At 44.3% G+C, this 15,464-nt stretch overlaps 1 protein-coding gene across 1 annotated transcript; it reads right to left on the bottom strand.

The window, feature by feature from the left end:
* Positions 1 to 2,252: 2,252 nt before the first annotated feature.
* Positions 2,253 to 14,547, bottom strand: Psmc2 (proteasome 26S subunit, ATPase 2). The gene is made up of 12 exons (XM_085684099.2): positions 14,390 to 14,547; positions 11,626 to 11,663; positions 11,042 to 11,123; positions 10,242 to 10,341; positions 9,074 to 9,205; positions 8,617 to 8,689; positions 8,120 to 8,215; positions 7,547 to 7,711; positions 6,415 to 6,502; positions 2,764 to 2,966; positions 2,571 to 2,667; positions 2,253 to 2,489 (listed from the first exon to the last, which is right to left on the bottom strand). The coding sequence occupies exons 1-12, from the start codon at positions 14,457 to 14,459 to the stop codon at positions 2,332 to 2,334; spliced, it is 1,302 nt and encodes a 433-aa protein (XP_085540225.1). The 5' UTR covers positions 14,460 to 14,547; the 3' UTR covers positions 2,253 to 2,331.
* Positions 14,548 to 15,464: the final 917 nt, after the last annotated feature.

Consider the following 15,464-nt stretch of genomic DNA (forward strand, 5'->3'; position numbering starts at 1 on the left):
ATAGAACCTAAGACTTAAACCAGCCTTGTTTCGTGGCGGTCCAGAAGGCTGTTTTCAGGAGGGTGTCTGTCACAGAGAAATTGTTGCACTCAAATCCTGTATAGTGCACTTCATGAATGGATGGAATGCGTTTTTAGAACCAAAGATGAGGGCCAAGGACACTCAGATGGTCATATACACTGAGTATACTGAGTAGGCGGTAGCAGCTCAGATGGGATCACAACTGCCCCTGTCATCTGTTGCAGAACCAGGAAGAGTTGATGGGTATGGATCCTCTCAGGTCTGGGAGACGCCCATTTTGTAGTTTTCAGTGTGTAAAATGTATATTCCATGTGATCCCATTCTGTATGCTTACCTGTTGAGTAGAGAAAGGAGGCACTCGCCTCCAAGTGAGTACTTTGAGGAAGTGAGTCTGACCTCTTGTGGACGTGAAGGGCAGCAGCAAACCCAGGGACTCTGCCCTGGAATGACAGAGGTGTGCTTTCTGTGTGACGGTGGTGGGGGTCAGAGAGGGAGGGTCTCTGGTAGGTAGAGAAGTCCCTAACTATTGCCTACCTCTTTAAAGACAGAAAATCAATTTAAACCCTCAAACGAAACTTCCTGAGCCTGTAAGCTTCCACGAGTGCAAAATGCTGCTGTCTTTTTTAGTGTTTCAGGAACAATGTTTTGAATGCTGATAAAAGTTTGAGAAACGATAACGTATTATCTAATTCTCCAAATATATAGCTAACTGTAAGAAACATCTCAACCGCGCCAGCAAAGCTGTCAAACTAGCACTGTACCATGGCTGTGCACTGACTCGGCCTGAATCAGGTGTGAACACCTTGTCGACACACATCTCTAACCACCAACCTCAGTTACCTTTCCTGTGAGTGTAACTTCAAATGGTTTGCTCTATTTCATACCTCAAGGATTTTCTAGTCAGAATCAAGGAGAACAAAGCACACCAATTGTACTTCATGACGGAAAGGCTTTCTACTTGAAAACGTCCATACGCTTCAAACTTGAGTGTACACAGCCTCTGTTCTCAGCTTGACTTAAAACACACACAACTCTTGCTGGTTTGCAGCTTATCTGTGAATATTACCACTCTTCAATAAAACACTGTTTATTGTGAATATCACCACTCTTCAATAAAACACTGTTTATTGTGAATATTACCACTCTTCAATAAAACACTGTTTATTGTGAATATTACCACTCTTCAATAAAACACTGTTTATTGTGAATATTACCACTCTTCAATAAAACACTGTTTATTGTGCTTTTGCTTCAGTGTTTTGGAACAAGATTTGGGGGTTGGGGAAATAGCTCATTCCATAAAGAATTGGTTGTGTAAGCATGAGGACCCCAATCTGATCCACGGAATCCATTTTAATCCACTTTAAAGACTCCCTGGCCTCACTGGTGCAAACAACGTCCTGTTAACACTCCGAAGGCTAAGGCTGACTTCTGGCCTCCACACACCTATGTATCTGCACACACACATAAAAATGACTTGCTGGTACTTATGCAAGAAATCATTTTAAAGAGACCTGTTGAGGATTCAAACATACCTTTGTTTAAAAAAATAACTGCGAGTTGGGCCTGACCTTTAATCTCAGCCGTCAGGAGGCAGAGACAGTGAGGGAGGCAGAGCTGAGTTCAAGACTAGCCTCATCTACACGGTGAGTTCCAAGACAGCCAGAGTTCATAGTTAATCTGTCTCAAAAATAAATAAACCACATAAATAAATAAAAATAACTTACCACAGAGTTAATTTAATCAGAGTTTTACCCACTCTCATCCACTAAAAAGATGCTTTTTTAATATATTAACCCCAGTTGTATTCCCAATCGTCACCCAACTGCGACCATTTCACTGTTCACTAAACCACCATTTCCTGACTGACTGCAGACTGGCCAGATGTAGTGGAAAATCCATTAAATGCTTCTTTCATTTTAAAAAACATCTGGTGCTAGCTGGGGGTATGTAGTTCATTGGTAGAGTGTTTGCCTAGCATTCAAAAACCCAGCACTCACTACCACCAACAGAAGAAAACAAAAACCAGTTTGGTCGAAACCTTACTACACAAAATCCTCCTAAGGGTGAAACACTCATTTTGATGATGGCTGAGGAGCTGAAGAGGTCGCCACACTGGACTCTCTGTGCCGACTGAGGTCGAGGATGACAGAGTCAGTGAAGCAATGCATGCACAGCACCAGCCAGCACAGGGCCCCGAAACACCGCTCTAATACAGCACTACAGGGAACTTAGGAATTTTGAAATGTTTTATTTTTGTGAGGTGGCAACACGTTACCCAAGCACAGGAAGCTCTCAGGCCTGTGCGGCTCAGTTGTATGTCATGTAGCGGGGAGTGGCGCTGAATTTGGCGTAAGACTTGATGACCTTATTTACAGCTTCCAAGAAGTCCTTCTCTGTAGCAATTTTCCGCCGTGCTCGGATTGCAAACATGCCAGCTTCTGTGCACACGCTCCTAATCTCTGCTCCTGGACAACACAGAGAAAATGAAATGTTTAATGACAGTGGTCCAAAAGGCTGACTGGCGAACGGACTAGACCAGCACTTACCAGTGCTGTTCGGACACAGTCGGGCTAGCAGCTCAAACCTAATGTCTCTTTCAACACTCATTGAGCGAGCGTGAATCTTAAAGATGTGAGTCCGGCCCTAAAAATGAAGGAATTCACATATATTAAGGTGAAAATAGATATCAGAAAGACAAAATTTCAGGAATATTTTTTCTAAAATGATTTTTTTTTTAACCTCTAAATCAGGTAAGCTAAACTCAATTTTTCTGTCCAATCTCCCCGGCCTCATCAGCGCTGGATCCAAAGTATCAGGTCGGTTGGTAGCCATCAGGACTTTGATGTTGCCTCGAGGATCAAAACCATCCAGCTGGTTAATCAGCTCCAACATTGTTCTCTGCACCTCATTGTCTCCCCCAGCGCCATCATCAAACCGAGCCCCTGGGAAGAGAGCAGAGACTCATCTCACGCCCAGGTAGAGCAGCTCCACGCGGGACTGAAGACACAGGCCTTGTCACACAGCCTCCCTGCAGCCAATGCACACCTACTCTCAAGTCATAAAACTAAAAAGCAAAATATACCAAAACAACACAAAATGAAACAAAAACCACAGAGTCGGTTTTGTGCTGGCCAACCTACTTAAGGCTGGGCCTGCCGTGCAGTGTGGTTGGTATCCAGAGATAATCCACTGAGAATATCGATTTTCCCTTTCCCAGCAGCTATCAACTGCAAACAGCTTCTTGGTTGGGGGTGAGATCTTATATCCATTTCCCCTTCTCAGTGCTGGATTTTTGCCTGGACTGAACCTAGGCAAATCTCTGTTTTAGAAAGAATTTACCACAGGTTTACTTGACAGCTTTTTTTTAGAGATCTTTGAAGATATCCCTTAAGGACATTTTGTTTTCAAATTAATCAAGGACTCTTGTGTAGAGAGTGAAGGGATTGCTCTGGCAGGCCTTGCCCTTCCATCCCTTCAGCCTTGCTAAGAACCCCTAGATGTTCCCTAGAGTTAGTCATCAAGGTCTATTGCCCCATTTGGCCACCTCCTTCTCCCAAGGCTGACCACCAAGTTTCCAAATACTGAAGTCCAGCAATCAGAAGCCCCACACACCTAACATCCTAACGCAAGGTTTCCCCTCGTACCTTGATAAACCGCGGTTTGCCTATGGGCCTCATTTTTCTCCTCTATCCAGAGGCAGCCTTTGGCCCTGCTTTCCCCTGTCCCCCTTCTTCTCGATCTCCCCTACCTGCATCCCAGTCCATACAGACCTCCCCTTCTGCTCTCAAGATTGAGCCTGCAAGGTTATTTGCTGCTGCTTTCTGTATGAGTCAGAAAGCAACCAATTTAACTTTTTTTTCCTGCCATGAAAAAAGGTGCTTGGTTGTGGTTTGTGCCTAATCCAGGGTCCAGAATGAAGCCCCCACTGGGCGGGGGTCCCCTTCAGGAAGACTTTCAAGATGTCAGCTGTTATTACCTTGGCTGGAGTCTCCAGGTAATAATAATCTGGGGACGGCTGGAGATCAGTTATTCAAAGAGTATTAGGAGAACAGAGATGGCGTGGCAGTTAAGAGCATTTGCTGTTCTTACAGAGGACCCCAGCTCCAAAGCATCTGACAAACTTTTCTGACCTCTGTGGGCGTGCACACACACACACACACACACACACACACACACACACACACACACACCACGCATGGCATACATTTTCTGAATAAATGAAAGTGGCTGGAAAGATGACTTGGGGTTAAGAGCACACACTGCTCTTGCAGAAGCCCTCTGAGTCAGCTTTCTGGCACCCATGTCTCAGTCACGACGGCCTGTAGCCTGCTCCCGGGCACTGTGATGCCCTCCTCTGATACTGCACTCATGCACACACCCACACACTGTCAGACACTAGTAAGCAGAAAAGGCCAAACCGAGGGCAGCTTCCTCTGCACTGGGTGTTCAGCACAAGGCACTGACAAAGCACAGACAAAGCAAGACACAATTTGGAAAAGACTTCTGCTATGCTGGTGGCTTGGCAGCTCCCTTGTGAGAAACTCAGCAAGTGTTGACCATATGCTGGAACCTGGCCAAAAGCATACTGCTAACCTGTAGACAGTAACCGCTGAACCAGATCTGTGTAGCATTCAGCAGGCTGAACACCTATATACGGGGGATACACACAGACCACAGACTAGGTCGTGCCTGGAGCACTGGGGACGGCACAGGATAGAGCTGGCATTCGTACTGAGGATCCCTGAAGGAATACACGGAGATGCTTTGGGCACCTGAGACTCCATCTGCTGAAGCACTACCTAAAGACTGGAACCGTATCTGTAACCTGGGACAGAAATCACAGAGGAGCTCCACGGTTATGACAGGCACTGAGATACCAGAACTGTGAGTACGACTGTTCGCAGTCTCCAGCCCTCTATGTCCTCTCCATGCGTTCCTCCCTAGTCGATCCCCAACGTCAATGAAGTCAGCCTGACTGAGAACTAAAGGGAACCTTCCATGACGAAAGCAGTCCTCAAGACTACGGCCACTAAGGTAGTCCCACAGAAGATACTGGAAGCTTCTGATCCAAAAAGAACACGGACATCTAAGAAGCTACAGGAAGAAGTCCTACATTGAGAATCTATCTTATCCCAGCCACAATGCCATTCATTAAGAAAACAAACAACGGGCCAGCAAGAGGGCTCAGTGGGTAAAGGTGATTTCACCAAGCTCCTTGACCTGTGTGATACCCAGAAATAAAAAAAAAAAAGAGAGAGAGAAAAGATTCTGGAGAGCTGCACTCCGACCTCCACATGTGCTATGGCGTAGACACACACACAGACACACTAATTCAATTGTCTGAGGAAAAGAAAGGAAGAAAGAGAAAAGGAGTGACAGACTCTGGAGGGTGTGGACAACAAGGCCTTACACATCGCTGAGGAGAGTGCAGTCTAGTCTAGTCATCATGAATTCTTCTCAAAAAAAACGACAAAATATTAACACCAAATCTTCCGTACAACCCAGCTGTACACTCCCGGGTATTTACCCAGAGGACGGCAGACATCACAGACACACCTGCACATCAATGCTCATTGCAGCATTAGACACAATGGCTACATTAAGGGCCCAACTTAGCTGTCCAACAAGAGAGGAAACAGCACACATGTACATGGTGGCCAGAAGAGACGTTACTGTGCACAGTGACGGACGAATCTGCAGCAACTACGGGTTAGTATTCTAAGTCACAGCCAACACCTCAGGACAGTTTAAGGTTTTCACAGTCATTCTGCTGCTTAAATCTGTGGCCTGGAGTTAAAGTCTTGTAGATTAACACCAGAACTCTACTACGTATCACTTGAAGCTTTCACAGAACTCAGTCCTATACCAATTCTTTAAAATATCACCCAGGGATGGTCAGACGGCTCAGGGACCTGGGACCCACACGGTCGGAGGAGGGAACCGGCCCCCACAGGGCGTCCTTTAACCACACGTGTACTGTACATGGTGGCCGAATGACAATGACCCCATAGGCTCATAGGAACCGCCACTATGGGGAATTATGGCCCTGCTGGAGGAGGTGTGGCATTGTTGGAGGAAGCGCGCCACTAGGAGCAGGCTTTGAGGTCTCAGATGCTGGCCAGCGTCTCTCTCTTCCCGCAGCCTGTCAATCTAGATGTACAACTCTCAGCTCCTCCAGCACGGTGTCCGTCTGTGTGACGCCATACTTCCCACCATAACAATAATGGACTGAACTCTGAACTGTAAGTCAGCCCCAATCAAGCTGTGGTCATGGTGTCTGCACAGCAACAGAAACCGATGAAGACACAACAGCCCTGTACATGTGTATGTGTGTGCGCGCGCGCACACACACACAGTAAAGACAACTAAACTTATAAAAGTCGTCCATACCTCCAATGGCATCAATTTCATCAAAGAAAATGAGGCAGGCTTTTTTCGTTCTGGCCATTTCAAAAAGCTCACGAACCATTCGGGCCCCCTAGTGAGAAAATTTGATTCATTACTACAGAGTTGATTTTTAAATCTTTTCAAGTACAATAAATAAACTACACTGCACAGTTTTAAACACTTTTTCTAACAGCATTCTCAACCATTTGCACCTAAGCTTTTTTTAAAAGACTGATGTTTGAGCCGGGTGGTGGTGGCGCACGCCTTTAATCCCAGCACCTGGGAGGCAGAGGCAGGCAGATCTCTGAGTTCGAGGCCAGCCTGGTCTACAGAGTTCCAGGATGCCAGGGATACACAGAGAAACTCTACCTACCTACCTACCTACCTACCTACCTATCATCCATCCATCCATCCATCTATCTATCTATCTATCATCTATCTATCTATATAATAAAACAAACAAAAAAAACTAAAGTTTCCTACCTATATTATCAAATGAAATCTTAGCCTCAACACAGTATCACACCATCTTCCTGACCCCCTAGCTATTTGATAGCACAAAGGTTACGATGAGAAGTAATCACTTTTTAAATTTTTTTTTCATTTTGCATGTTAGCATTCTTAAGTGAAGTACAATAAGCAAAACTTGAGGAAATCAAAGTACTTGATCTGTCACTTGAAATTACTGATCACTGAATCTGATTAAGGTTTGATCTAAATATTAAAAATTAAAATACTAAGTCATGTAGCCCTTTTGGCAATCCTTAAGTACACTAAACAGTATGTTCTAGATATCATATATGCAATCCTAGCCTTTAACCTAAATGTATGTTCTTAGCTAACACTTCTGTGCTTATGTGTGTCGACACCCAAGTCCCCACACACAGACAATCCATGTTTTCTATTTCTCACTAAACCTTTGGCTACTGTCCCTGAGAGAAAATTTCATTTACCCAGCACTCCTGGGGTTTTTACCTCACACACCCAAACTGCACTAAATGCTGTTCTTCTGGGAGGAAACATGTTGATCAGAATTTCAAATGGCAGCTTATTTGCAATTATTTTTTAATCTTATGCATTTATCACAAGTCTTTCACAGAGCAACGAATGCTTTAACTTTGACAAGTTCACTTACCTCCCCAACGTATTTCTGCACAAGCTCAGACCCGATAACTCGAATGAAGCAAGCGTCGGTCCTGTTAGCAACAGCCCTAGCACAGAGCGTCTTGCCCGTGCCCGGGGGGCCAAACAGCAGCACACCTTTCGGAGGCTCAATCCCAAGGTTAACAAATCTCTCTGGCTGTGACAGAGACACAAATTTTACACTTACCACTTCTCATAGTAAAAATATAAAAATAGTATTTTCACTTTTAAAAATTCCATTATTTGACCCTGTGTGTTCCGTTATCCTCCAAGATCTACCTGTGTCTTCTACAGTAACAGTAATTATCTATAACTCAACAATAACTTGTACCCCCTAATTTCCTTTATCAATCTAAGTAGCAGATCTGTCTTTTAATACACCTGGCCACTCAATTCCTGTTTGCTCTCTGCTGAAATTTAACCACTTTCCACACCTCCACCCTATCAAAAGCTTTCATTAACGAAACGCTCACAAAGCTTCGTACTACACGGCGACGTTAGTGGTCGCCGTACAGCAGCTCAGCGCGCCCTCACACAGGAGCTGACGGAGTCACCGGTCACTTACGTGGAGCAGAGGGGTTTCAACCACTTCTCGCAGCTTCTCAATCTGCTCCTTACAGCCACCGACGTCACTGTATGTGACGTCAGGCTTCTCCTCCACCTGAGGAAGACGATGCAGCACATCAGACAGACCAGGTCAGGACAGTGACCGATCCCAGTGTCCCACAACTGTCTGCTGAGCTACATATTCTGATATTAGCAAGTGACAAATACTGTAAATATTTCACAAAATTTTTTAATCTCTGGTAAGTTTTTGGAGCATTAGCTGCTTAAAGGCTTCAAACTTTTTAGGAAGAGATGCAGCTGTTGCTGTTTTGTTTGGGGTTTTGTTTATTTTATGAGATAGGCTTCTGCCTGGTAGCTCAGGCTAGCTTCAAAGGCTTTAATTCATGGCAATCCTTCTGTCTAAGCCTCCCAAAGGACGGGATTACGAATATGAGTCACTATGCCTGGCTCGCAATTATATTGAAGAATGCGAGTCACTTTCCCCATGTTTCTTACCTGCATCATGGTAACTGTTGGGTCAATCTTAGGAGGTAGTGGAATGTGAATTTGGTATTTATTTCTGTCCACACTAAGGGAATAAAAATAAAAAAAAAAAACAAAATAGATGCTCTTTAAATTTTCAGGACTTTTTTTCTGGCTAGTATTTATCTTGAAAATCACATGATAAGTAAGCAAAAGAGATATAGTCCCAGAAGTTATGAAGACTAAGTTATTATGTATCCCAGTTAATCCTCATTAACTGTTCTCAAGCATGGACTGCCTCTACCTTAGCTGCAAGTCTTTAATTAAGACACAAAGTCATGCATAAGAAGAAACGTGGGAATGGGAAGGCTACGTTGGTGTGAAGTCAGGAAGCTCGCAGAGAAGATCATGAGGTGTGCTAATCGATCCCCCTTCACACTCCACGGCATTCTGCACACTCATTCACAACAAAGCCACGGTGAGAACTTACCCAACTCTCATCCCTTCCTCAATGTCAGTAGGCGCCACTTGATCACTGAGATCCACTACAAACTTAGCAAACTGCTTCACATTGATAATGTATTTGGGGTCCTCTGAATCAGCATTGATTATCTTCGTACACCTAGCACAGCAAAAGGCTTCATGAGAGGAAGAAATCCAAACCACTAGCAGGGAGCCCAGGGCACGCAGTGTAGCACAGAGCAAATGTAGACCACAGCTGCAGAAACTGGGCCACTGCTCAAGATCCTTCTGGGCTCAGCCCCAACAGGACTCAACCCTAGCTGAGCCATAGAAACTTCAGATAATACCCTTCCTCAGGAAGACTAAACCCAAAAGTTGCCTTACTGGCTTCCAAGCTTGACTTTGCTTTTCACGTCCCTTTATTATTTGGGACACATTTCATCTTAGGAGACTATCTTCTTTATTAAAAATAAAGCCATGTGTCTTATATCAAATTTAGTAATTTATGTGTTTTCATTTTTCCTTGGGTTCACAATTTAAATCCATTTTTATTATTTTTAATCTGAAAGCATTCACTCTCTGAGAGCTCTGGTAGAAGTTAATATATAATAACACATGTGTCAAAGTATCTAATAAAACAGGAAACAGAATACAGAATTCATACTAAGCAGCTATCGCATAAGCCGCAGCAACAATACAGCCGGGAACGAACGAGCAGCCTCCTTCCTACTACAGTTACATCTTTAACTGGTAAGATGGCTCTGCACACAAAGGGGCTTCCCATCAAATCTGAAGTCCTGAGTTTGCTCCCTGGACTCCACATGGCCAAGGAAAGGACCACAAAAGTTGTCTTCTGACCCCTCACCCATGCTGTGCACAGGCGCGTGCTCACACACAAATAAACAAATGCAGTAAAGCTTTTCTAAGGACTCCATATTACTCCTCTGCATGCAGACACAGGAGCCCACACGTAATGGGCGAGAATCCCTGCAGCACGAGAACTGGGCTTTCACATTGTGCGCTGCACTTCCTGAGGATCCAAAATAATTACTTAAGGCACAGACTGTTAACCCCACATATCTGTAGAAAGTTTTAATTATGAAATGTGAAACAAACAAACAAACGGATTTAAACTACTGCATTAGCCCCAAACTCTAAATGTGCTTGGCAATAAAAACCACAGAGCACTGACGTACCTCGCTACCTGCAGCGGCTGCTCACTCTGAAGTGTCTGTTTATCTGCGGCCAGATCCCAGAGGGCTGGTGGGGCCAGGCCAGTGTCGGACTCTTTAATACCTACAAAGAGAAAGATGAGAAAATTCAGCAAGATATAGTGCGTCACCCCAAACTAACCTTCTCTACCTTGGCACTACTGGCATTCCAGGTTGAGTAACTCCTTTTCCAGGTTCTGTCCTTATACTCTGTGGGAAGCTTAGCAGCATCCTGGCTTCTAGACATACATAACACCAGTACCTGCTTTCTTGCACATCATGGGGATTAAGTTGCCTCCGAGCACTGCGGAATGCCTTCAGACTGAATCATTACCATATAGACTCTACACAGACAGAATCATTACCCTATAGACTCTACCCAAGCCACTGTCCTAAAGCAATCAAAGCAAAAATGTATACTTGATTTTCTTTTTTTTTTTTGGTATTACAGGACTTCACTATTTAAATTTCCCAGTGCCAACAACCAGGCAATAGCCACACTGAATAACATCGTGTTTTTACTCAATTTAAAATTTTGATATATTAAGAGTTTACTGAACTAGGCTTTGACCAGCAGAAATATCACTTGTGTAAGGTATGCTACCTAACTGCATAATGATTAAACACAGTTTGAAAAGTATATAGGAAAAGAGAGTGTTAAATGAGGTCATTTAAAATTTAAGGTTTTTTTTAACACTTCTGTTACGATTTCACTTCAAATTTATATTTAAAATCTTACAGCACAAGCAACAATTCAAAGAAAGGAAGTAGGAATGGATACGTACCAGTGAGCTCATTAATTTTTTTGAGAAGTTGTTGAATGTCATCCTCAACCTGCTTGATCTGCCTGGAGTACGTGCTCTGGCCCTGGGTGGCAAAGACCAGTTTAGTTAGAGCATCTGAACATCAATACTTAGGAAACTCAGACACAATTCTCTACGGCAACAGTCTACTAGCCTTGCTGTGTCAGGGCTGGGTAGTGAAAGGAGGAAGACCTTTCTAGACATTTTCCTGTGGCAGATCTGCATTTTCTGACCTGTACGTGATCTGCACCAAGCTGGCCTCACACTTGTGATAATGCTGAGTGCTGGGCAAAAGGTGTGAGCCACCACACCCAGCTGAAGCAGCATATGTCTAAGCACTTAAATTTTCCATTCAAATCTAATTTTGCCACATATATTTTAAATACACTACGTTTGCACAAGCCACTCCAAACATCTTGGACACACCACCACCCACTCTCAGAGGCCGTGTACAGATCAGGAGCAGTTAAGATACTGCAGACCCAACCCATTGTGGTCACTAGACAGAACAATTCTTGTTTAAACACAAAACATCTACTTTTTTGTAGTCACTTAAAAAGACTTACGTAAGTTTTCAGTAAGGCAATATCCCCTTCATCCAGAGCTAGAACAAAACAGAAATAATACATGATACGAGGTTCAACAGGAGAGGGCAGCTGGTCAACTTTCCTGTTCAAATCCAAGTGTTCTGTCTGAGTTCCAGAAACAGTAAGAATGGGGATGAGGAATTAATTACACAGTATTAGACACTCGCTCACTTATACACTTTATGTACTGCACATATAAAACATACCCATTACGGCACTTAAATAATCATGCTATATTCATACAATGAAATACAAGGCAGCCTACCAGTCAGTGGTAGTGGACACTTTTACTCCCAGCACTTGGGAGGCAGAAGCAGACGGATCTCAGTGAGTTTGAGGCCAGCCTGGTCTACAAGGCGAGTTCCAGGACAACCAGGACTGTTACCCAGAGGAGTCTTAGGTGGTCATTAGCTAAATGTTACCAGTAGTTGTCTGGTATAATAAATGATGTGTAGTCTCTCTGTAAATGATACATAGTCTACACTTCTTTAATGGATCAGTGTGCACTGTAACTAACATCTAATTATGACTCTCGATTCAACAGTCACGTGCTTCTGTGGGCATTCAAGAGCACGAACAGAGAGCCCTCCCCTCCTGCCCTGAGTCCCTCACAGGTGACAGGGCTGTAGTAGACAGCGTAGCACAGTCTAAGAAGCTCAGCTACCAGCCTGACAGATCTGAATTCCATCCGCAAGCCGGTAATGTCACTTCTGATAGAGTAGTTCACTGTGCAGACTATTTGCACAAATAACAGATCATGCAGAATACCAACTTCCTTCTGAGAGCCTGGAATCTTGGTAAGTGCTAGGCAAAGCCTGCCTATCTATCCAACCCCCAGTAAGAACAAACTGAGTACTGGCACCAAGCCTCCAAAGTCTTCCCTGACTGGCAATCATTTTAATCAAACTGTCATATCTTGTCAAGACAATCAGGAGCATCTGCAATTCTTCCTGTTCCCTTAGATGTCACCTCATGTCCTCTGTCCCTTTTGTCTTTGCAGATTCTGCTGTGTATCTTTTACCACAATAAAGTCACAGTCATGACTGTAACCATCTAAGTCCCATAACATGTCCTATAAACTTTAGAATCTAATGGTAGTCCTAAGAATCCTTAACACACCAGCACATTCCAATGTGGCAACCCAGAAGACAAAGAAATCAGACAGAGTTTCAGCACCAACATAAAGTCAAAACAATTAACTGTCTTTCCAGTCTTGGCTGCCATGGGTCTCAACAAAGGCCACTGGTGTGTTTATGCCTCACTAAACATACCAAGCTCTTTGAAAATATGGTCCAGGAGGTGTGTGCCTTTACAAATGCTGTTGCTCAAGGTGTCCAAGAACAAATGGTGCTCAAGTTCATCAAGAAGGAGATGGACCAAGAGGAAGCAGCAAGGCGCTGAGCAACCGAGTAGCCACAGGAAAGCGGCTGCCAAGAACTGATCCTACCCTGCCGGCCACCACCCACAACAAACCATTATAAACTGGAGAAGAAAAGGAACGGTTAGCTGAGAATTATCTCTGAGAAGAGACAGTTCAGATGCAAACAGATGAAACCACCAGAAAGAAAATTTCAGAGAAACTACTGCAGGACACAGTGAAGGGAAAAGAAACAGCAAAAGGACAGTAAGCAATGACAGTCACCTAGAAGAGGTTAGTAAGGTCCAGGGTCACCTAGTAAAGCAGTGGGCAGTCAGGACAACAGACCAAAGAGTTACTGTATAAGAGACAGAGATTAAATATAAATGTACTGTGTACTATGGATATGCTATTCCATCCCACAAATACCATTATTTCCAAACTACGCTGGAGCAAATCAGTAAGAACTATGCCAAGAGTTAATCTAGCTCCTTCTATTACCAAGCTTATTCTTCCAGCCAGTTAGGCAATAAAAGGAGAAAAAAAGGAAAAGAGAGTGGAGGAGGGAAGGAAGAAAGAAGAGAAGGGAAAGAAGAAAAGGGAAAAAAGATGGAGGAATGGGAAAAGAGACAATGAAATAAAAAACGGTTTGTAGATTGAAAAGGGAAAATACACTGTCTCAACTTTTTGTTCGGTTTTGGTTTTTTGAGACAGAGTTTCCCTATGTAGTCCCGGTTGTTCTGGAACTCGCTCTGAAGACCAGGCTGGTCTTGAACTCAGAGATCTACTTGCCTCTGCCTCCTGAACACACACACACACACACACACACACACACACACACACAGAGAGAGAGAGAGAGAGAGAGAGAGAGAGAGAGAGAGAGAGAGAGAGAGAGACGTCCTTGCTTCTATGTGTATTAAAAATGCCTAGAAAAAACGTAAAACGACTGGAACCGGCACTAGCTGGAATCTAGGGAAAGGATGCGAGACTTGACCTCTTCTGACTCGGGTTCGCCTTCCAGGGTTGCCACGACGCAGTTGCAACACCCAGCCGCCACACCTGGGGAGGAGAAGAGGGGCCGGGAGGAAGAACTCAAACCCCACCAGGCCACTATTTGCAGACCTACAAGGCCACGCTGGGTATGGAGCGTCAACGCCTGGCAAACTATTCGATACAAAAAATTAGAAAAACATTTTTTTTAAAAAAAAAAATCGGTGATCAAAAGAAGCATCCAGAGCCTGAAGTGAGCGAGGAAGAACGGGAGGCGGGCGGGAGCGGCGGCCCGGGCCTGTCACCACTCCGGTCCGACGGCGGCGGGAATCCCTCGCCTCTGCGGGGCGGGCGCCGGTCCCTCCCGGCTGGGAGCTCCAGCCCGTGTGCGCTCACCTCGGATGGGCTTGTCGTCCTTCTCATCCTCCTTGGTTTTCCGCTGGTCCGCACCTAGGTAATCAGGCATCTTTGGGGGCCGCAAGCGCCTCAGCGTCCGGGGTATTACGCAGCACCTTCGCGCTTCCGCCGGTGCTTTTCCTCTCTCTTCCCCACCGGAAGTAGAACGGCGCTTATTTACAGGGCGTTCGGATCTGGAGCGCCTGTGTGTGCTCAGGCTCAGACTTCCCCCGTCCCTCCCCGAGACTGGTCTTCTTGGTACCGGAACGAGAACTTTCAGGACCAACCCTGGTTCAGTGGATGAGTTTAAATTTGATTCAGTCATTAATAAATAATACACGCAGTCAGGGGTGGTTTGTTAAATCTCTAAATTTTAATTTCCGCTTTACCTCACAAGATTGGGAAGGTGCTAAATAACAGTGTTTAAAACGCTTGGCATTTTAGATGCTGCTAATTGGTGGCTGATCTACAAACAGAATGAAGGCAACGCATTTCTGTGGGAATGTGTATCCAGGATATACAAAGAGCTACAACTCAACAAGAAAACGATCTGCATTTCATGATGGGAGAGGGAAAGAATGTGTAAAAGATGGGGGAAAGAAAGATGGGTACAGAACTTGGACAATCGCTTCTCTAAAGGAGAGACACAAATGCCAATTAACACTTGAGAGAATGTTCAACCCTGGGAAAATACAAATCAAAAGCACTTTATTCTCGTTAGGCCTCAAACTTAAAGAGATCTGCTTTCCTGAGTGCTGGGACGAAAGGTGTGTGCACGAAAGGTGGATAGCTTTTTTTTTTTTTTGATGACTTTTTTTTTCTTAAAGAAATACAGTTTGAGGGAATGTAGGGGGAAAAGGCTAGAACTAGCGCGTGCTGTTGGTGGGTAACACGGTGCAATGGTTGTTGAAAATTGAAAACAACCACAATATAATCTATATAAGCGAGAAATTCCACATCTGGATATCTAACGCCGAACAGTTGGAAATGGAATTTCAAAGAGATACTTGCACAGCCATGTTCATAGCTACATTGACAATAGGCCAAAAGAACAGCAGCCCAAGCATCTACTGCT

Source organism: Myodes glareolus, chromosome 27, assembly GCF_982192425.1.
Source record: "Myodes glareolus chromosome 27, mMyoGla1.1, whole genome shotgun sequence".
Lineage (NCBI taxonomy): Eukaryota > Metazoa > Chordata > Mammalia > Rodentia > Cricetidae > Myodes > Myodes glareolus.

Excerpts from the sequence above, each read along its gene's own strand:
- Psmc2 (XM_085684099.2), bottom strand. The coding sequence starts at position 14,459 with ATGCCTGATTACCTAGGTGCGGACCAGCGGAAAACCAAGGAGGATGAG. Across the intron at positions 11,664-14,389 it reads GGACGACAAGCCCATCCGAG|CTCTGGATGAAGGGGATATT; the intron begins GTGAGCGCACAC and ends GTTTTGTTCTAG. Across the intron at positions 7,712-8,119 it reads TTGAAACCCCTCTGCTCCAC|CCAGAGAGATTTGTTAACCT; the intron begins GTAAGTGACCGG and ends TCTCTGTCACAG.